Below are 19,984 nucleotides of genomic sequence, written 5' to 3' on the forward strand. Positions count from 1 at the left end.
GATTCACGATTCACGATTCACGATTCACGATTCACGATTCACGATTCACGATTCACGATTTCTAAAGAATTCGTGATTAAGGGTCTCGGGTTCTGATCGGTGATGACTTTGAATTACCGTTTATGATACGGCCCGAGGCAGGTTGCTGTGCGCATTCGAGCTTGCATCCTTCTCGCGCTCTCTCTCTCGCCACTGTCATCGACATTTGGTTTGCTACCCTTTGCTCTTGATTCGTACGCCTCCGCCAGCATTTTGATACGAGCAGACACGAACTAGCAAGGTCATTGACACGGCTGCGGCCAACCAACTCGTCGTCGAACGCTATTTGGGCCACCACACAGCATGACGACTTCAACACATAGCTCCGCGCAAGACGTCTCGCCGGGGAGCCTGAGCGACAACCAAGATGTGCCTTTGCTAACGTCGCCGCTGCCTGAAGCACAACAGCCAGCTGCCCATGACCCAACTGGCTTTCCTGTCGCTTCTCACATAGACTTGAGTAATCCACCGATCAGCTTGGACTCTCTATCCTCCGCATCCACATACGCATCTACGTCATCATCTGGTCGCACCAAACCCAATCTGCTCGGCTCTGATGGCTTCGGAAAGGTTGGAGCGCAGCTCTGGGCACAACGCGAAGAGAGCGTAGTGCGCAATCGTCAGGGTAGCGTCCTCAATCGTGGCCTCATCCTCAAGACCGATCACTTTGCCGGTGGAGCACGTCACGCTCACCTTAACCTACATCTCCAGGGCGCTCCCAACTTTCGCAAGGCGGACTGCTCCCTCGAAGTGTACGGCGTTGCCCAGCCTACCATCACCGGTCTCAAGACCATCCTCTCGGTTCTCAATGCTCGTCCTACCAAGAATGCCAATGGCATCCAAAACTTCGAACTGCGTCCTCCGAGCCATGCAGCAGTTGCATCCACATCCCCAACGCAGCCTTTCTCCCCTTTAAGCTCACCTTCTCTCGCCCAGGCTTCGTCTGCCGCTATCGATGCCAATGCGCACACACCTTGTGCTTCTGAAAAGCTTCGCAGATGCGTCTGGGTCTGCACTAGGGAGGAGCCCGTCATCTATGTCGGTGGACGACCCTTTGTGCTGCGAGAAGCCGAGCGACCCGTCAGTACCTTTGAACTCAGCATGCGTGCTGACAACCTCGAGGCCATCGAATCCCGCTTGAAACAGGACATCCTCCGCGAGTCATCCAAGTACGGAGGCCTCGTCATGGTGCACGAGGAGACAGCAACCGGCCAGATTGAGCCAACCTGGATAGCCGTCGACGAAGCTTCCGTCCACACCGTCCGCCAAGTCTGGCAACGTGTCAAAGCCGAAGGTTGGAGGGTTGACTATCACCGCATCCCTATTGCCGAAGACCAGGCCATCGAGAACAACTATCTGGACGCCTATACACAGGTCATCAAGGACCTCGACCCCACCGAAACAAGTCTGGTAGCCAACTGCGGCATCGGCTTCACACGAACCACGTTTGCCATGGTTGCTGCCGTGATCCTTCGAAGAAAGCAAATGCTCTTGCTTGGCCACGACGATCCATTTTCACCTCTCTCCGAACAGCAAAAGTCGCCGTTGCAGACGCCTGCAAACGCAACACCTCACTCTGGAGTCGCTCGCTCCCTTCGACAGGCGAGCGAGCAGCAGGCGCACAATCTCTCGCTCTTGCGACTCATCCGTGTCCTCAACGTGAGTCTCTCGACCCGCGATTCGCAGTCGACCATTGAAATCTTGCTTTCCAATCCGGCCCTGCTCGAGTCGCTGCGCAAAGCAAACTCTGGAGACTACGGCATCATTAGGCAGCTAGCTGGCCTCCTCGACGAAGGTCTCGAGAACAAAGCCATCGTCGACGTTGCCATCGACTGCTGTGCCCATGTCACCAACTTACGAGAGACCATCCTCTCGTCCAGGATTCGATACTCCACAGATGCTCTCGACGAGGCGCAGGCCACCCTGCATCTCGAAAAGGCAGCAAAATCGCTCGAAAAGTACTTTTTCCTCGTAGCCTTTGCCAGCTACGTCAACGCCAGTAAGACAGCCACCTTCCAACACCGCTTCGCCAATTGGCTCAAAAATAGGGCCGAAATCTGGCGAGGTATTCAGCTTATCCGATCCAAGGGCCGTCGTCTCTATTTCTTCGACCCCGTTGGTGATCTGCGCATCCTCAGCGGAGGCAAAGCCGGCGAGCTCGTTGCTACCTCGGAGAAGTTACAAAGTCGTTTCGGTGAGGTCTCGGGCCAAGGTGCCCAGGTGCCCGGTGACGAGTTCGCCGACTACGTCATACGTAACCGTGCCGGTATCGTGTTGCGCCCGTTCACCCTACTCAAATGCGACATCTGGCGCAAATTTATCGAACGCAACGCTGGTCTCCCCATCCGCGGCACCGTCAACTTTCGCCGCATTCCAGGTAGCAACATCTTTGCTACAGGCCAGCCCACCGTTGATGGTATCCGCAATGTCGTGCTGGCCCTTCAGCAGCACTACGCAACCAAATCTGACGACTCTAGCTACCCAACCCGCACCATCACCTGGATAAATCTGCGAGAAGAGCCCATCGTCTATGTAAATGGCAAGCCGTACTGCCTTCGTCAAAAGGGCATGTCGCTTCGTAACATCAAAGCGTACAGCGGCATCAATTGGGATCGTCTTCTCTTGCTCGAGGATCGACTCAAGAACGACGTCGTCAACGAGTTGCAATCAGGTGAAGGTCGGCTTCTGCTGCATACCGAGACTTCTGACGGAACCGTGATCCCGATCTGGGAAGAAGCCACTGCATCGGATGTGGATACTGTGCAGGAGATTATGATGCACATTGGCGCCGACTTCAAGGACAACGTTCAACTGCGTTTCCGAAGGATCCCGATGACGGCAGAAAAGCCTCCCGACTTTTCCGACATCAGCGAGCTTCTCTCGACTGTGCTGCAGGCGAATGTGGAGCGACAACCAATTGTGCTCAATTGTCAGCTCGGAAGGGGTCGCAGCACCATGACTGCGGTGCTCATCCTTATGATTGCTAGGTGGCTTCAGCAAGGACAACGCAGGCTTCCTGAATCGAGGCTGCACGAGATGAGCGACGGTGGAAAGGACACTGAGGCTACCAATGAGACGACCAACGGCTCGCACGGACTTGGACTGTCCGACTCAGCTCAGGACAGCGGCTCGGCTATGCCATACGCACGCGATACGTTCAGCGCAGACTTGCTTGAAGATGCGCTCGGCTCCAATTCTACCGGCCAAGTTCAGCTGCCGAAGCGAGCTCCGCTCAGCTACCACGTCATCAACAGTCTACTGCGTGTTATTCCTCGTGGCTTAGAAGTCAAGAAGATGGTCGACGAATGCATCGACCAATGTGCTACTGTCACCAACCTGCGTGAGGCGATCGAGGAAGCACGTCTCGCCGCCGAAGACACAGAAGACGAAGCACTGCGCAAGAAGCGTATCCAAAGTGCCATTCACAATCTGCGTCGATACTTTTTGCTCATCGTCTTTCAATCATACCTCTCTCAAACTAGGCCCGATCTGCTCGAGGCATCTCCCAGCTTCCGCTCGTTTGTCACGCGCCAACCGGTCTTCGAGACGATCGCCAAGGAGTTTGACAAGATCGACATTTCCACCATCATGCCCTTGCAAAAGGTGGATGCGAGCGATGGTATGGCGCTGTCGGACGAGGTGCAGGAGGTGGTCTCGCATCGCAGCGGAAGCATCCTCTCTGCTTACACGATGCTCAAGTCGGACTTTTTCAGCGGCATTCTCAAGCTCGGCTTACCGGAGCGAATCGAGGGCATGCCCAATCTGCGGGGTGTGCCGCTGTTGTTGACTCCTCCCAATCACGCGTCCAATCAGCCATCGACGCCGATGACGCCCAAGACGCCGATCATGACGCACGGCAGAGAGACGTGGGGATCTGGTATGCCCACCGTAGATGGTCTGCGCCGTGGACTGACGCGCATGGGTGCAGGGCCCAATGGACCGGCCAAGGTGGTTTGGACGTCGCTGCGAGAAGAACCGGTGTTGTACGTCAACGGTCGGCCTCATGTGCTGCGACTGGCCGATCAACCGATCACCAACATCGAAGCCACCGGTGTCACCACGGATGTCGTCGAGGGGATGGAGTTGGCGCTCAAGAACGACATGCTCAAGGAAGCTTCGGAACGTGGAGGACGTGTTCTGTTGCACGACGAGACCGAGATCCGTCAAGGCGAGTTCGACATCATTCCTGTCTGGGAAACGGTCAAGGACGGAGATGTGCTCACACCTCGCGAGGTGTACGAACTGGTGCAGCGAGAGGGATACAAGGTGGACTACGCTCGACTTGCTATCACGGACGAACAGGCGCCGGTTCCTGCGGTATTCTCGCAGCTCGAGGAGCGAGTGATCACCGCACTGCAGACTGGCTCTGCTTGCGTGTTTAATTGTCAGATGGGTCGAGGACGTACGACGACTGGCATGGTGATTGCGTCGCTTGTGTCCACTGTGTGGCACTTTGGTGATCAGCTGGTGTCGAGCTACGAAATGTCGGGATCCATCGTACTGCCCACCTCGGGATCCGCAGACGAGGCGGCGGCGGCGGTGGCAGCGGCTGGTGGAGTGTCGGCGACGGCAGCTGAGGATGAAGCATTTGGTCAGCCCAAAGACAACCTGGACAATCGCGAGGATGACTTGCGCTTGCAAGGCGAGTGGCGTACGATCCTGCAGCTCGTAGGAGTGCTTTCGCATGGCAAGCTGGCTAAGAAGCTTACCGATCGAGCCATCGACCGTATGGAGGCGGTGCAGAACCTGCGCAAAGCCATCTACGACTCGAAGCTACGCGCAGACAATGCAGAAGCAGCAAGCAAGAAGCACAAGCATCTCGAGACGGTATTCACAAATTACTTGCAGAGATACGGATACCTGATCACGTTTGCCAACTACCTGCTCGAGAAGGCCGAGGCGGATGGCTTTGTTCCGCTCTTGCCGGCATTGGGTGGTGGTGGTCCGGCGATCGCGATCGACCAAGGCGATCTTGACTCGGCGCTTGGTGCGAGGAAGAGGTCCGAGTCCATGTCTTCTCAGCTGTCGAGCTCAACGGCGTTCACAAGCTATGCAGATGGCTCTGGAAGAAGGTTCCCGTCGTTCTTGGGTTGGCTGCAGCCCAGACGCGAGATTGGTAACATCCTGTCTCGTGACAGGCTCGAGTAGCGGTGCACATGCCAAAGCGGCACCATGATGATCAACTCGCCAAATGCTGTTGAGCAGGAGCTAGCAATATGAATCCCCTTGTCTTGCTCGTCACGCATCCGTGATCACAATCACGAATCAGACTGAATTCACAAATGTCAGCTTTCGAGACGAGACAGAGCGTGTGAAATGACGAACGAACAGGCCAAATTGGCGTGGATGGTCAAGTGCAGGTTGTGTGGAATTGCATGGGACAGGTTGCGATCTAGACACGGCAGTTGTTGATTCCTACGATGAGGATGTCGCTTGCGCCGATGGCTTCGAGCTTGTCCATGATTGTGGCGACTTGGGCTTTGAGGACCATGGAGCTGACAGCGTTCCAGTCTGGGTCTTCGAGGGGGGAGACTGTGGCGGCTCTTCGACCGGGGGTGATTTCGAGCGCCTGGGCGAGGTGGATTTTTTCGACGTTGTATTGGCAGAGCACATATTTGGAGGCGGCGATGACGCCGCGGATGCGTGCGGTGATGAGTTGGATGAGGTTTGTGTCGGAGCGCGGGTGGGGCACTTTGCTTTTGATGAGCACGGCTTGCGAGACGAGCAGGTCGGTGATGGCGGTCAGCCCACAGGCGCGCATCGTCTCGCCGCTTTCGACGAGGTCGACAATTCCATCGGCGAGTCCGAGCGCACAGGCAGCCTCCACCGATCCGCCCACGTACTCGATCTGCGTCTTGAGCACTTGGTCTTTAGCTAGACTTCCAGCAGCTTGTCGTTCCAATGTCACTTTGGCATCCAGTTGCGCAAAGTACTTTGCCGCAAGATAGTCGAAGCTCGTTGCCACTTTTTTGCCGACCAGATCTTCGACCGACTTGATCGATTTGTGCGCATTTGCAGCCAGTCCCGGATCCGGAATCTGCACCTGGAGCGAACACTTTCCGAACCCGAGTGGAAGCTCCTCGCTGATCAAACTCGCCACGGATTCGCCCGCCTCTGCCACCATGTCTTGACCTGTGATGCCCAGGTCAACGTTACCCTGGCCGACAAAGCGCGGGATGTCGGCGGCCGGAAGAAAGACGAGTGCGATCGGAAGGTTTTGCACGAGTGCTACATCGAGGCGGTGCTGTCGCTTGAACTGCACGTCGGCTCCCGAGAGGATCTCGAGACACTTTTCGTACAATCGCCCCTTTTTCGGGATGGCGAATAGCAGTCTACCCTGCAGGTTTTCCGCGCTCAGAAGGTTCGACATTGTTTCGCGTCCGTGTGTATGGTGGCCAAGCCGATGCTGCAGTTTAGATGTGATGTGTATGCCTCGGTGCAGTAATAAAAGGTTGGAGCTAGACGTCGACAGGCGCGAGCAAGCAGGCGTGTTCGCAACGAGTAGCGCAGTGACAGGCTTGGCGTTCGGAGGAGCAATGCAGTGCCAATCGCGTGTGGATCGCTTGTGCAAAGCTAGATGGTAGAGGTCATGTCGACAAACACCAACCACGATCAATTCACATTCGAAATGAATCGTGAATCACGAATCACGAATCACGAATCACGAATCAGCATTCACCATTCAGCATTCAGCATTCACCATTCACAGATTTCCAGGCATTCGTGATTCGTTAGAGTCGTTTGTGCTTGACTCACGACTCGGTTGCTGCATCCGAAGATCCGCCGCGATGTACAACTGTGGACCACCTTCGTGATTCGTGATTGGGGGGGGGGGGAATTTTTTCTCTCTCTCTCACGTTAGTCATTATTTTCTTCTTTTCTGCGATCAACCGTGAACGTGGCTATAACAAACAGTCACGAGTCACACGTTCTTCTCATCGCGTGCTGCGAGATCGGGCAGGCATCTGACAGAAAGAGTGAGAAAAATTTCACCACTCTGTGACTCCAAATCAGATACTCGTGACTGGTGTGACTGTGATAAACACGAAATCCGCTAGCCAACACACTTGACACAAACACATCGTGTGAGTCACCGTAACCCTGTGCGCCGCCAGAAAAACGCAAGTAAAAAGTGACAAGTTACAAGTCACAAGCCACGAGTTCGTGAGTCGTGTTTAACTAACACCTAAGCGTCCTGTGGCAGTCGTGCGAGCACGGTGCAACGGTGTCTAACCCACCGGGAAAAAAGCTTGGTCGTCAACGTGACGCAGCTACTCAGATCAGCACAGCAACTCAGCGTTCAGGACGGCTTCGCTCAAGAACAAGTCTATTCTAATTGTCTGAGAATCTTGAATGAACGGCAGCAAGCGATGCGCGAAGCAAGCGTGAATGCAGCAAAGGATCAAGCAGATGCGGGGTATGCAATTAGTGGTCGTGGTCGTGGTCGTGGTCGTGGTGATGATGATGGCCGTGACTGTGGTCATGCGCGTGTGCGGAATGTCCATTGCTATGACTGTGACCGTGATCATGATGATGGTGCGCATGGTCGTGTGCACATGGACCAAAGCTGTGCTCGACACCATCGTGTTCGTGACCTTGTCTCTTGATGCACACCGTCAGCTCTCCCGCTCTCTGTGTTGCGCGCAGCATTTCACCCGCCATCAGCCCCCTCCCGGCTCCGATGCTCGGTGCCAGCTTCTCCCACACCCATTTGGTCATTTCGAAACAGTCGTCATCCGACGCATCCGCGCGCAGAAACACGCTCACTGACACCACCAGCGAAGCGCTCTTGCTGCCAAAGTGAACGCCTCTACCCCCACCATTCGATCCGGTCAGCATGCCCGATCCACGCTCTGCCTGTACCAGTGCCGACGTGGGCGGAGTCAGCTGCCACACATTTGGCGGGGCGACGTACGAGACGAGTGGGTTTTGCTCGACCACCTTAAGCGCGCGCTTGAGCTGCTGTTTGGTCGGCGAGCTATCCGGTGGCGCTGTTTGGAGCAATACCTTGCCCAGCGCTACCGATGCGGGATAGGCGACGTAAAACATGGAAACCGACTCGAGTCCGGCAAGCACCTTGTCGAGTGCGGCTACTTGGACCGAAGCCATCGTGAGTCCTGCAAACAGCAGTGCAGAACTGAAGAACAGCACCGTCAAACTGAATGGGTTCGCCAACAGCGCCAACAGAGGTGACGCTAGCTCCGATGGACGCATCAGCACCGATCCACTTCGTCCATGTCGTGATGCGCCTGATGGCGCTCCAGATGCGGTTGTGCTGATCCCACAAGCGGCTACCAACCTGGCATGATTGCCCATGACCACATTCGACACGACGCAGGCAGCCAGCGAAAGTGCCAGTAGCAAGTTGGGCATGACGATCCCCAACGAGTGCTCGGTGTGTGCATGTGAGTGGTCGTGTCCCGAAGCCGACTCGACCAGCGCATCTGCTCCATTCTGTGCATCCGCATGTCCGCCTTCCAACAGAGCGTGCTCGACCGACTCCTTGAGCACATAGACGCTAGCAAATAGAAGATAGATCGTCTGAACAAAGTGGAGCAAAGTTGAAACGCGATGCATGCCGTACGGACGTTTCATTGTAGCACCCTCCGGTTTGCCGTTTCTTCTGCGCAGGTCGCTGGCGTGCTGCTCCCATTCCAGAGCCCAATCCGAGATGGCGCTGCTGAGGATGCCCATCGCATCAAACACGACAAGGTAACCCAGACCTGTGGCTGAGAGCGAATCAACCTCTTGACCCGCCATCCACAGCCGTGCTCCCAGCCCAAAATGCGAGATTCCAAACAGCAACAGCGGCCGCGAAGCTTGAGGAATATGAGCCAGCGCCGACACGGTTCGAGCATGCAGCGAGCGTCGATGTTGGTGACTGTGAGCGTGTCTGTGGTTCTGTCCATGATCGTGTGCATGTGCATGTGCGTGTGCGTGGTGGTGACCGAGACCCACGTCGAGCGGCGAAGGGTAAGAATGATCCGAGTTGTGAGACGTGGACGAGGTGGATCTTTCCATTGCATGGCCGTTGTGCATAGCCGAGACGGGACTGAGGCCCGAATCGAGCATGGCAACGCTGTGACGATGATGATGTCCACGCCTGCTCTTGGTTGGACTTGGACTGAGATCGCCGCCCAAGTGATTGGGTGTCTCGAGTTGCCTTGTATGCGACTGCTGCTGATTGGCGGTAAGAGCGGCCAAGCTGGCAGAACGAGGCGAGAGCGTAGCTGGTTCGGTGCTGACGGTGATCTGAGGACGGTTGCCGCTTGCAGCGCGACGGTGCACTTTCGAGTCGCTGCTTGTTGTGCCGGCTGTGTACGAGGTGCAAGCAGCTGTGCTACGAGCGGTTTGCTCCAACTGCTCGCGTGCCTTGGCAGCATCTGCTTCCGCTTCCGCTTCCGTTCCGGGACGTGGGAAGAAGACACTGAGATTGCGACTGTGAATGTGAGAGTGTCTTCGCGAGTGTTCGCGTCTCTCAGCGAGCGTCATCCGGGAAACATCGACAGGCATCGCGACAGACAACGAAGTGCGATTCGCCTGCGAGCTGCCGAGGTCAGCTACGCTGTCCATGTCCTCGTGTAGCGCATCCTCATGTGCGACATTGATACTGCTCTTGTCCTCGGGGTGATCGTGGTGGTGGGTACTGTTCGAATGCTCCACGTGATCCTCTGGGAGAACGTTTGGTGGTTGTAATGATGATGCTGCTGCTGCTGTCGATGCAGGGTCCTGCTCCGAGGGCACGCTCATCACGACGACAGGTTCGTGCGCTTCCACGTCTTGGCTTGAAAAATCGACAGTGTTGGACGACTGGTCAGGTAGCTGAGTTGATTGCGCGGGAGGTTCTGGGAGCGAACGAATGGAAGAGCTCGACGACTTTCTGGAAGGCGGCTTCAGCGTCGAAGGATACGAGCCGCTCGCTAGTCGAATGGAAGGAGATCTGGAGAATGATGTGCCTGAGCTGCTGCTGAGACTTGTCGGGCGCGGAGGCGTCTCGTTCAGGTGAGAGGGATCGGAAGTGCTGGCTAACAGAAACGAATTGCGCTTCTGTAGAACAGAGGCGTTACAGCTCTGAGGTACGTCGAGACTACTGTGATCCCTTGGAGGAGACAGTTCCGCCAGTGAAGACGTCGGCGACGAGGTACGAGAGCAAGAGCAAGAGCAAGGAGGTCGAAGAAAGGTGCAAGTCGATGTGTCTCCAAGTTGTTCAAACTCCCTGGTGATTGACTTGACGGAACGCTTGTGAGATAGAGTCGAGGCGCTTCTCTTCTGTGGCGTGTCTGCTGCTGGGGCGAAAGTGTCTGCTTTGTCTGCGCTCAGGGCGCGCCCGCTGGCGACGACGTGGGCAAGGCGTGAGTCAGACAGAAGACGATCACTAGCGATCGTCGAGGATAATGAAGGGCAAGAGTCGTTGCTGCTCTGCGTCGACAAAGGCATGGACACCGTGCGATGTGCCGAGAGGTTTGGTAAGGAGCTAATTGGTTTGTTCTCCAGTGAGACAGCGTCGATCTTGTCTAGGGTTGAGAAAAACGAGTTGCCACAGAGCAAAGCAACCACGAACAAGTAGAACGAGCGTTGCAAGCGGCCACAGCCAGTCCTGTGCCAGGACAGCAAAGAGAGGACCAAACGCAGATCTCAAAATGGGTGAGTAAAGCCAAGACGTGGTCGAGCATGCAGATCACACGGCAGAGCACAGAGTGGGATGAGTGAGGGAGCAGCGCAAGTGAGCAACGCTGCTGCAAGAATAACTGATGAGGTCCCACGTTCAAGTTGGCGGGTCGCGTGTTACACAATAACCACGAACGTAGGGCAAATAAGTTAGTTAAATCAACCCAATCGCGAATGCGGGCTGGCATGGGTGCAAGCACCGTGCAAACCAGAATCGCGATTCTATCCAGAAAGGATTCGAGCCTTCCAAACAGCAAACAAGTGGAACTTGCCTTGACCGACTTGCTCCACACTCGTGACTCACGACTGTATGGTGCTGTAACTGTATCTTTGCGTTTGTGCAAGCGCACCCTCTTCTGCGAGCTGTCTAACCTCGCGTTGGTTGCACGACCAGCTTGGCGTTCGGAGCATTGTGCACCGCTTTGATCTCAGAGAAAAGACGCCGCGATTCGCAATTCAACAAGAAGCGAGCACGGACTCATGTTAATATTTAAATCAGTCACGTCCAGATTCGTGATTCTTCTAAAACTATGCTATTCACGATAACACTCGTGACTTCCGTTTGCCTCTCCCTCTGAAGCCCACAAACTGTATTATAAATGGTATACATGAATGAATCGTGAAAGTGCACAGAGCTCGAGTGTGTCAGTCTCACAATTTATTATACTCACTGACTATCATTCGTGATTCACGATGACTTTCCGGGGGAATTTTGTGACCGAAATTCAGGCGAGTTTCGCTATCATCCCGTTATCTCAAGCGCAACAACTCCCTAGGTTGTGTGGGCTAAGCTCTTTCATAGCAGCTCAGTGCAAAGAAACATGAGAGACAGAGCAGATCATTCATCTGAGCACCGCGCATGCGCTGAGAGCGATGATGGCATAGTCTTTCATGACACGGCATAAACTACAGAAGAACAGGAGACTTTGCAAAACAGGACAGTTGAGACAGGACACGAGAAGGGCTACAACTAGAAATTGCACTTGTCAACAGGGGCAAGAAGCTCGCAGGAAATCCAGAAAGGGGCAGACCGTCTTATTCACTTGACTTGCTGGAAGAATGCAGATGCAAATCATCAAGCTTATTCTCGAGCTTCTCGACCCATCCTGGCTCGTTTTCCGACTGGCTCGAGGCTGCATCGGCAAGCGTGGCATCGTTACCCCTCGCGGCGCTGCCGTCTTCGGTATCGAACCACTGGTTGTCTTCTCCGTCCTGCTCGTCTTCACTTTCACTGTACAGTTCACGTTTGGTGGGCGGTGAAATCTTGCCTGGATCATCTGCAAACGCCGTCGATGAATCCGACGTTTGCAAAGAGGCCTGACTGCCTGAGCGACTCTCGCTGGCAAGCTGAGCGAACGTGCGAAACTTGGTCGATGCACGTACCGCTGCGATGGCCGACTTCCAGCGCTTTCGATAGTTTTCGCGCAAGCCCGCCGAAATATCGTGTACACCTTGTGTCTCTTCGCTGTGTTCGGTGAGCCATGGGTGAGACATGCCTTGGTCCGCGGTGAGGCGTTTCTTGGGATCCACAGTGAGGCACGCCTTGACAAAGTCCTTGGCTTCGTTGCTGACATTCTTCCAGTATCGATCATGGAATTCGACCTTGCCCCGCTGCGTTTCAGCTGCCAACGCCGCCGCATCGTCGGAACGAAAGGGTGTATAGCCACACAGCATCGTATAGGTAATCACGCCCAGGCTCCACATATCGACCGCCTTGCCGTGCCCTTTCTTGGCGAGGATCTCGGGTGCAGCATAGCCAAAGCTTCCGCACACCGAAGTCAGCACTTCGTTGTCGTCCTTCATATGTGCGGCAATGCCAAAGTCGACAAGCACCACGTTGGCATCTTCTGCTTTGGTTCGATAGAGAATGTTTTCCGGTTTGATGTCGCGATGAACGATATTGTGATGGTGAAGGTACTGAATCGCCGAGAGAACCGCCCGGATCGTCCGACACGCATCTAGCTCCGTGAACCGTCCGCGCGACAAGATACGTTCGAACAACTCGCCACCTGTCGCTTCTTCAAATACGAGGTAGTACTGTCAAGGTGCCAAATAGGCACCGAGAAAGGAACAAGAACAGGTGAGCAACTTAGCTAGCCAGTAATGTCACCAGTGACCTGCAATCGTGACTCTCACCTTGTCTTTGCTCTCGAACCAGTCAAGGAATTTGACCACGTGCGGCTGATCAAGACCCTTGAGCACGTTCATCTCGTCTTTGACAATCTCATCGTGTCCACGAAGGATGCGCTTGCTGATCACCTTGACTGCTACGTTGATGGGTGGATCCGCTGCTTTCCATGTTGCTTGTCGAACAATGCCGAATGTACCTTCTCCGAGCGTCTTTTTGAAATCGTACTCCTTCTTCTTGACGTAGGAATCTGGCTGCTTTGCCAGCGGATTGTGGAATGGCATTGTGGCGGATCAAAGCTGCTCTACTGCACCAAACCGGATTGACAGTACCCTGCTCAAAGTTGTGCAATGACGTGTGATCTGAGCTCGATGATCTGCGCTGCCAGCTGAGTTGCGTTGTGCGTCTCGAGACGGGTGAACCAAGCTTGTCGGAATCGGCTGCCTCTGTATCGCCGAGTATCCCAGTATCAACGTTCGAGTGGTGCAATTATCAAGAACCAGTCACGAGTTTGATCGAGACAGAACGTTCATTCGACCAAGACGGACCAACGGATGCAACAAGGTGAAGCTTAGAGCGGGGCGCACCAACTCACAGCTCACCACTGGAACACGGGTCAGATACACAAATAATTGCGAATACCGAATCGTATTCTGCGTGCTGTGTTTCACGATTCACGATTCACGAATAATCGTGAATGTCACATGAACCGTTGGCAGGCACGAGGGTGCAAAAAATACTTGCTCACGCGTAACAGTGTCTGTCATCTCTCCGGGTTTCAACCCCGAAACTCTCAATTTACTCAATTTTTTTTTTCGCGCATTGGGCAACACGTAAAAGATTCTCACCGCCGCCGCTTTCATCCCGCAGGTTAAGTTAGCAGAAACCAATCACGAATCACAGTCCAAGAGATTCACGATGATCGCTTTCCCGCCAGTTTATCAGTCTGCGAGTTTAGGAAATCACGAATCTGTGAATCCGAATTCCAAGATACGAGACATGAGAAGGCAGAGCGCGTCAAAAACATTAGCTTCATGTGTTCATCACCACGCTTCCACCGACGGACGGAGGTCAATCTCGAACGCCCATACGCTGCGAGGCTGGCGTGCTGTGTCGAGGTAGACCTGTGCAATGGCGTCCGGATCCATGCGCGATGCGGCAGCGTAGTCCTTGCCGATCAGAGAGTCGGTGCGCTCAGTCACAATGATTCCGTCGATGATAAAGTGCGATACGTGGATGCCTTTTGGTCCCCATTCTCGTGCCAAGCTCTGCCCGATCGCACGCAAGCCGAACTTGGCGGATGCGAATGCGGAAAAGTTGGCGCTTCCCTTGAGCGAAGCTGTGGCTCCGGTAAGCAGGATATTGCCCAAAGGCGTTGTGGTATCATTTGTCTGTGAGAAAGCTGGACTCGAGGTGATGGCCCTCAAAATAGCTTGCGAAAAGATGAAGCCGCCATAGCTGACATTGACCAACCAAGGCAAAAAAAAAGAAGTGGTCGTCAGCGCTCGTTCGTTTGCTCACCTACTCGGTCTTGATCGGCATCACATAGGTATACTCACACTTGGATCTTGAATGCTTCTTCCACCTGGCTAGCCTTGGTGTCGAGGAAGCTAGCTCGTGCAAAGCCTCCACCTGGGTTGAAAACACCAGTGTGGATCGCCGCACCTTGATGCTCTGCACCCGCCTTGCCGCTCGAAAAGTGCTCTTGCACCTGCTCGATCGTCTTGTGAACCGACGCTTCGTCCTGTACGTCGACTGCATACGCCACCGCCTTGCCGTGCTGGCCAGAAAGATTGTTGATCTGCGAGGCTAGCGATTCGAGACGATCTTTCGAACGAGACAGAAGCGCTACCGGGTGACCCTGCTCGGCAAACTTGCGCGCAACGCTAAAGCCCAGGCCGGGCCCTGCTCCGACCACAACTACAATTTGCTTTGCTGCGGCTGGAAGTGACATGTTGATTGCTTTGCCTCGAGAAGAAGAGGAGAACAAGTGTTGTTGTTGTGGAAGAGGGAAGAAGGGATGCTGATGCTCTTTGCCCTTGAAATATATAACCGAAAGTCTCTACGGGGCGCACGCCCCTCAGGTTTCGGACCCAAGCGCGCGCGCGGGGTTAAGACCCTGCAGGACGTACAGTAACTTGACCTAGTCGTGAGTTAGTTATTCGTGATTGTGATTATTGCAATATATTCACTTCGTGATTCGTGATTCACGATGGCTTCATGCTTGTTGGAAAAGCGCAGACACGGCAACTTGGACAAGATCACGTCACCGAAGCGCCGTCTGCCAGGACTTTTTCCTCATCGGCTTTTTCGCGAACCCAACCTCTCAACATATTGCCGTGCTGGAGCACAATCTCACAGACATACATCCATGGACACACAGCGTTGATAGGATCCGATGCATTGAGTCTTGTATCAAATGTCTCCTCTTTCCGTATTGCATGCGAGCCGAGTGCAGATGTCAAGCACAAGCTGCACATTGGTTCGATCGCCGACCCCAGCTTGTGGGTTCCATAAGACCGACACTCACGCCATTGCTGGCGGCTCCACCACTGGTACACAGAACCGACCGTACAGCGACAGGACCGAGTACTGCAGACCACGTGCAACCTCGACCTGGAAGGCAGCATAGGGCACCTTTTCACCATCGATGCTGATCAGTCCTCCCATTTTGAGCTTCTTGTCTCCTTCCTTGCGCTTGGGCGTCACACGGATTGCCTCAACTTTGAGGTAGGTCATTGCCTTTTGGTAAACGATCTGTCCATTTTCCGCGTATCCATCCTCAGGCAGCTTGGCAGCTCTGCCTCCTGCATGAAGGATCATGGCAACGTCAATGGTGCCGTCATTGGGCAGTGCAAATGGGAATTGCATCATGTCACGGCTGACAAAGGGTAGCTTGCCCCCGTACAGACTTGCTATCGGCTCTTGAATACGCATCCAGCCCGATTGCAACGCCTGCTCATCGCCCTGGGACGCTTGCAAAGCCGCTTCGACTTGACGGACTGAACTTGTTTTCGAAAGCAACGAGTGTGGCCACGAGGGATCGCGCATATCGAAAGGCGGTGGAGGATTCGAGCTTGTAGTGAGTGGCTGGGTGACGTCTCCATGGACCAAGTCGCACGGCGATGATGCAGAGACAGAGCTGTCCTGCGCATTCTGGGTCAATGAATTTTGTCCCTCATCCAGGTCGCCGCCCTCTGTGGCTCCATCTGCGTTCTGATCGGCAGTTGACCGCGAACGCGCTTGGTAAAAATCAATCACTCGTTGACGCATCTCCGCCCTGTTTTTGCTACCTCGTGCTCCGAGCTTGATGTCAACGTCGACATCGCATTTGGCGTTGCGCAACACCGAAGACGCATAGCCTATGAGGAAGCGTGTATCTCCGAGTGAACGAAGATGCTCGGTACCTAGATCAAGGTCGGCTAGGATGCCGATAGCCTGTGAGAGAAACGAGTAGTACTGGACGAAAGGCTTGGAAGGCGCATCAATGAGTCTAGCCACATCCTCTGAGCCTCGCGCCGACGCAGATGGATTGCCGTTGAGCGTCGGCTCACCAGCCGTTTTCCCTCCGCGTTTGCCCAAAGATCCGCTCAACGATCGTCCTGGTACTGGCACACCAGGCGGAAACGCAGAAGCAGGCTGCGTGACCCTAAGCAGATCGAGCTTCATCGGGCGGCCCTTGATGATGTTAAGGCATGCAAGGGCGAGACTGAATCCCTGCTGTGCGCCAAGTAGGTTGATGGACATGGCGTTCCCGCTTCCGGATGGTATAGGCGCTAGGGGGAGAGCAAGCGCTTGTCTGGCGTCCGATCGGGTTGCAAATCCGTTGAGCAATTCGTGTAGCAGGCCGTCGCCGCTGACTACACCGACTGCATCGTAATCTGCTATTCTGAGCTCCCGTGCAATCTCGAACCCGTGCATTCGATGTGTTGTTACGGTGACATCGAGCTTACAGCCTGCGGCCTCGAGGATAGGTCGAGCACGACTGTCGAAAAGCTGTCGACCCTTTCCGGGACCACCGGCTGGATTGATGAGCACCTTGATCCTCTTGTACGGCTTGACATGCTGATACGCTGCGCTCATGACCCGATCGACCCAGGACTGCGTCTTTGCCTCTATAGCTGTTCCATCCTTGACAGCCACGACGCGAGCCTCGATCTTGACAAGGCGAAGGCTCGAGCACGGCCCTTCAAGCTGTTCTCGGAGTCGCTCGATTCGCTCTGCTGGCGTCAGCTCTTGGTAAGCTTGCTGCGAAAGCGATTCCATGCATTTGGGGCGAGATCGGTCCTTCTTGAAAAAGGAAAACGGGCCGGGAGCTTGACTGCCTTGTGCTTGCACTGGTGGTGACAAGATCCGTACAAGAAGAGAGCCGCCATCCGAGTCTGAAACAAAGGACGCGTTGAGTACTAGAGTGAGCGGAACGCGTACATACGCTTTGCTTAACATCGCATCTGCCTGGCTGTGATGGCCTCGCACGACAAAGAGAAACTCATGGTCGTATCCGATGGATGCAGGCTTTCCGTCGATGGATACCTCGACCACGGCGGCAGCTACGCCATTTGATTGCTCGGCCGCCATTTCCAAGCTCCACTTGTTTTCCGCACTGTATTCTTGCTTGTGTGTAATCAGAAGATCGCAATGAGCAGATTCTCCTGTGACTTGCGGGGGCGATGCGTTCGGAGCGAGAATGATGTGTAGCAGTTACAGTTGACGAGGTTTGAAGAGGCTGCAGACGGTGGAATCACGAATGACTACAAGAGTCGTGAGGACAAGTAACGCAGAAGGTGGAAGTGGGGTGGAAACGAAGCTCGAAGCTTTTCAGTCTGTTTTACGCCGACTGGGTAATTCTCAGGGTTCATCTGCGTCTTCATATTCTTCTCGAACTACGACATGCTTCATCAGCAGCTGAAAGCGTGGCAGCATACTCCCAGCTCTGCGACAGGCTTTGGCCAATCAAGAGGTTTATTCGTGATTATTGGTCGCACCGAGCCCTCTCGAATGGTTTCGTGGACCAGCATTCACAGATGGTACGTCGTAGGCCTCCTATCTCATCCAAAGAATTTCTACTGTCACAGAACGCGTTTCGACGCAAATTTGTCGCGCGTATCGCTGCTAAGAACGAATCGCCGGAGTGCCGAACCTTGTTCAGGGTCTTCTGAAACTGACCAACCAGAGTCACAGAGAGAGTAAACGCGCTCTCGACTCCCTCAAAAGTGAGTTGTGAGTTGGCCTGAGCGACCAATGTGACTGCTTCGGAAGAAAACGCCCATTTTCTGACCGGCGAGCGGGTCTTGCAGATGCAGCCCACGTTCGCTTCGATAATCAGCGACGACGACTACTGGCTGGCCAAGCCAGCTGTCTGTGCTGCTCTTCCAAATCGGAGTGGTAACCTCCATTGCAAGGAGACTGACAGGGCACGTGCGGCGAACAAAGGGCACGAATCCACAGAACAAGGCGACAGAGCTGGTCTGCTTGTCAAGTTGAAAGCCAGCGCGAGTGATCTGACGAACAAAGTCTTTCTCCGCCGACTCTGCCCTCTACGATGGCTTCTCGTGCAACAGAAGAGGCGCACGCGTCTAGCTTTCTCGAAGAAAACCTTGGGTTCGCCACGCCTGATCGACGGCCGCATGTCACATTGACGTTTGCACAATCCTCAGATGGCAAGATTGCCGGACCGGGCAAGACGCAACTGGCACTCAGTGGGCCGGAGAGTATGCGTCTGACGCATCAGCTTCGAACGATGCATGACGGTATCATGGTCGGCATTGGTACAGTGCTCAATGACAATCCTCAGCTCAACGCGCGGCTGCTGTATGCACCACCTCCTGTGTCGCGACTGCCGAGACCAGTCGTACTAGATTCCAAGCTGCGGATGCCGGTGGATTGCAAGCTGATCCGCAACTACGCTGCTGGTATCGGGCGTCAACCTTTGGTGTTGACGTTGGACTCTGCTCATCCAGACAGACGAACGCAGCTCGAGTTGGCCGGTGTCGATGTGATCCAGGTTCATGACAGCTCGGCAGCTCTACTTGACTGGACGACGATTCTCCAGCACCTTTATGACGCGGGCATCCGCCGGCTCATGGTAGAAGGCGGTGCTGGCGTAATCGATAGCCTCATGCAGCAATCGCAGCATATCGACGCTTTGCTGGTCACAATTGCGCCGCTCACGGTTGGTTCGGAGGGGTTCAGCTTCACATCCAAGCTACCGAGCATCTCTGAAGCACATCCTGATGCAGAGTGGTCCCTTCCGAGCCGCGCCTGGTTTGGCAAAGACGAAGTCATTGTGTGGCATAAGCGCTGATGGAACAGACCACCATGGCAAGTGAACGAGTGAGACAATCGTGAATCTCTCCAGACGCTCTTTTACTTTTTGTACGGGCTTTAGAAATTCACTTGCAATTTGCGCCTTGTCACCTCGGATCGTGGATTTAAGCCTCCCATTCGAGCCACTGAAAGAACAGACCCGAGACTGGATTGGATCATATTGGGTGATAGTAGACGCTGTCTTGAGACGTCTCTTTTGCTGCTCCGAGACCAACATTGTCGAACGACGGTTGTCATCGGATGGTTTGCCTCCGTTGTCAGAACTTGTGGTCCAGGTTCACTGAGACCTAAGTCGCATTCGTCTCGCTTGTGGAAGAGAACAGATAAACGGTTACTAAGGTGACATTGGCTTCTGCGCTATCATCTGCGGCCATAGAGACTTGAAAATACCGCATCCCGTTCGATCTGCGCAGTCAAGCAGCCTAGTCATTACTGCGGTGGGGGACCACGCGGGAATCCTAGGTGCTGCAGTTGTTTTTGCACACTCTGATATTGACCTCGGAAGACGTCCTATCAGCTTGTGATAAGCTTAAGACCGGTTCGGCGGGCAAAGCTATCGCCTCGTTAAGACTTGCACGACGAATTGCAGCACCCTGCCAATTTTATTATACTCTGATGCGATACACTCATGGTTCACGATTCCAACACGAAATTGACACTCAGAGATGTTTTTACTGCCCATCTACCCTCACCTATTTCGCCTCGCTTGTACGGATACGTTACCAGGAATCAGTTGAACTTGCACGTACTGTACCACGATACATAACATGTTTCCTCGCAGGTAAGTCAACCTCTTAAGAAAACCGACAAGGCACGGGACAT

At 54.4% G+C, this 19,984-nt stretch overlaps 7 protein-coding genes and 1 non-coding gene across 8 annotated transcripts, besides 1 other annotated feature; 3 read left to right on the forward strand and 5 right to left on the reverse strand.

The window, feature by feature from the left end:
• Positions 1 to 342: 342 nt before the first annotated feature.
• UMAG_11806 (uncharacterized protein) lies at positions 343 to 5,187 on the forward strand (the record flags this gene model as incomplete). The annotated part of the gene is made up of 1 exon (XM_011394211.1): positions 343 to 5,187. The coding sequence occupies one exon, from the start codon at positions 343 to 345 to the stop codon at positions 5,185 to 5,187; it is 4,845 nt and encodes a 1,614-aa protein (XP_011392513.1).
• A 244-nt stretch (positions 5,188 to 5,431) lies between these two features.
• UMAG_11807 (putative ATP phosphoribosyltransferase) lies at positions 5,432 to 6,409 on the reverse strand (the record flags this gene model as incomplete). The annotated part of the gene is made up of 1 exon (XM_011394212.1): positions 5,432 to 6,409. The coding sequence occupies one exon, from the start codon at positions 6,407 to 6,409 to the stop codon at positions 5,432 to 5,434; it is 978 nt and encodes a 325-aa protein (XP_011392514.1).
• Positions 6,410 to 7,464: 1,055 nt separating this feature from the next.
• On the reverse strand, positions 7,465 to 10,476 carry UMAG_06018 (uncharacterized protein; the record flags this gene model as incomplete). Its single annotated transcript, XM_011394090.1, has 1 exon — positions 7,465 to 10,476. One exon carries the CDS (start codon positions 10,474 to 10,476, stop codon positions 7,465 to 7,467), a length of 3,012 nt encoding a protein of 1,003 aa, XP_011392392.1.
• Positions 10,477 to 11,742: 1,266 nt separating this feature from the next.
• Positions 11,743 to 13,119, reverse strand: UMAG_06019 (putative ca2+/calmodulin-dependent ser/thr protein kinase type I; the record flags this gene model as incomplete). Its single annotated transcript, XM_011394091.1, has 2 exons — positions 11,743 to 12,744; positions 12,844 to 13,119. The coding sequence occupies 2 exons, from the start codon at positions 13,117 to 13,119 to the stop codon at positions 11,743 to 11,745; spliced, it is 1,278 nt and encodes a 425-aa protein (XP_011392393.1).
• Positions 13,120 to 13,878: 759 nt separating this feature from the next.
• UMAG_06020 (uncharacterized protein) lies at positions 13,879 to 14,789 on the reverse strand (the record flags this gene model as incomplete). The annotated part of the gene is made up of 2 exons (XM_011394092.1): positions 13,879 to 14,293; positions 14,395 to 14,789. 2 exons carry the CDS (start codon positions 14,787 to 14,789, stop codon positions 13,879 to 13,881), a joined length of 810 nt encoding a protein of 269 aa, XP_011392394.1.
• A 572-nt stretch (positions 14,790 to 15,361) lies between these two features.
• Positions 15,362 to 17,413, reverse strand: UMAG_11808 (uncharacterized protein; the record flags this gene model as incomplete). Its single annotated transcript, XM_011394213.1, has 1 exon — positions 15,362 to 17,413. One exon carries the CDS (start codon positions 17,411 to 17,413, stop codon positions 15,362 to 15,364), a length of 2,052 nt encoding a protein of 683 aa, XP_011392515.1.
• Positions 17,414 to 18,377: 964 nt separating this feature from the next.
• On the forward strand, positions 18,378 to 19,139 carry UMAG_06022 (2,5-diamino-6-(ribosylamino)-4(3H)-pyrimidinone 5'-phosphate reductase; the record flags this gene model as incomplete). The annotated part of the gene is made up of 1 exon (XM_011394093.1): positions 18,378 to 19,139. One exon carries the CDS (start codon positions 18,378 to 18,380, stop codon positions 19,137 to 19,139), a length of 762 nt encoding a protein of 253 aa, XP_011392395.1.
• A 389-nt stretch (positions 19,140 to 19,528) lies between these two features.
• UMAG_16233 lies at positions 19,529 to 19,636 on the forward strand. The gene has a single exon (XR_897747.1). It is a non-coding gene; the product is annotated as a 5S ribosomal RNA (ribosomal RNA).
• A 293-nt stretch (positions 19,637 to 19,929) lies between these two features.
• Positions 19,930 to 19,943: a sequence feature (Short protein (UMAG_11809, KIS65936.1) was converted to a misc_feature.).
• Positions 19,944 to 19,984: the final 41 nt, after the last annotated feature.

Source organism: Mycosarcoma maydis, chromosome 21, assembly GCF_000328475.2.
Source record: "Mycosarcoma maydis chromosome 21, whole genome shotgun sequence".
Classification (NCBI taxonomy): Eukaryota; Fungi; Basidiomycota; class Ustilaginomycetes; order Ustilaginales; genus Mycosarcoma; species Mycosarcoma maydis.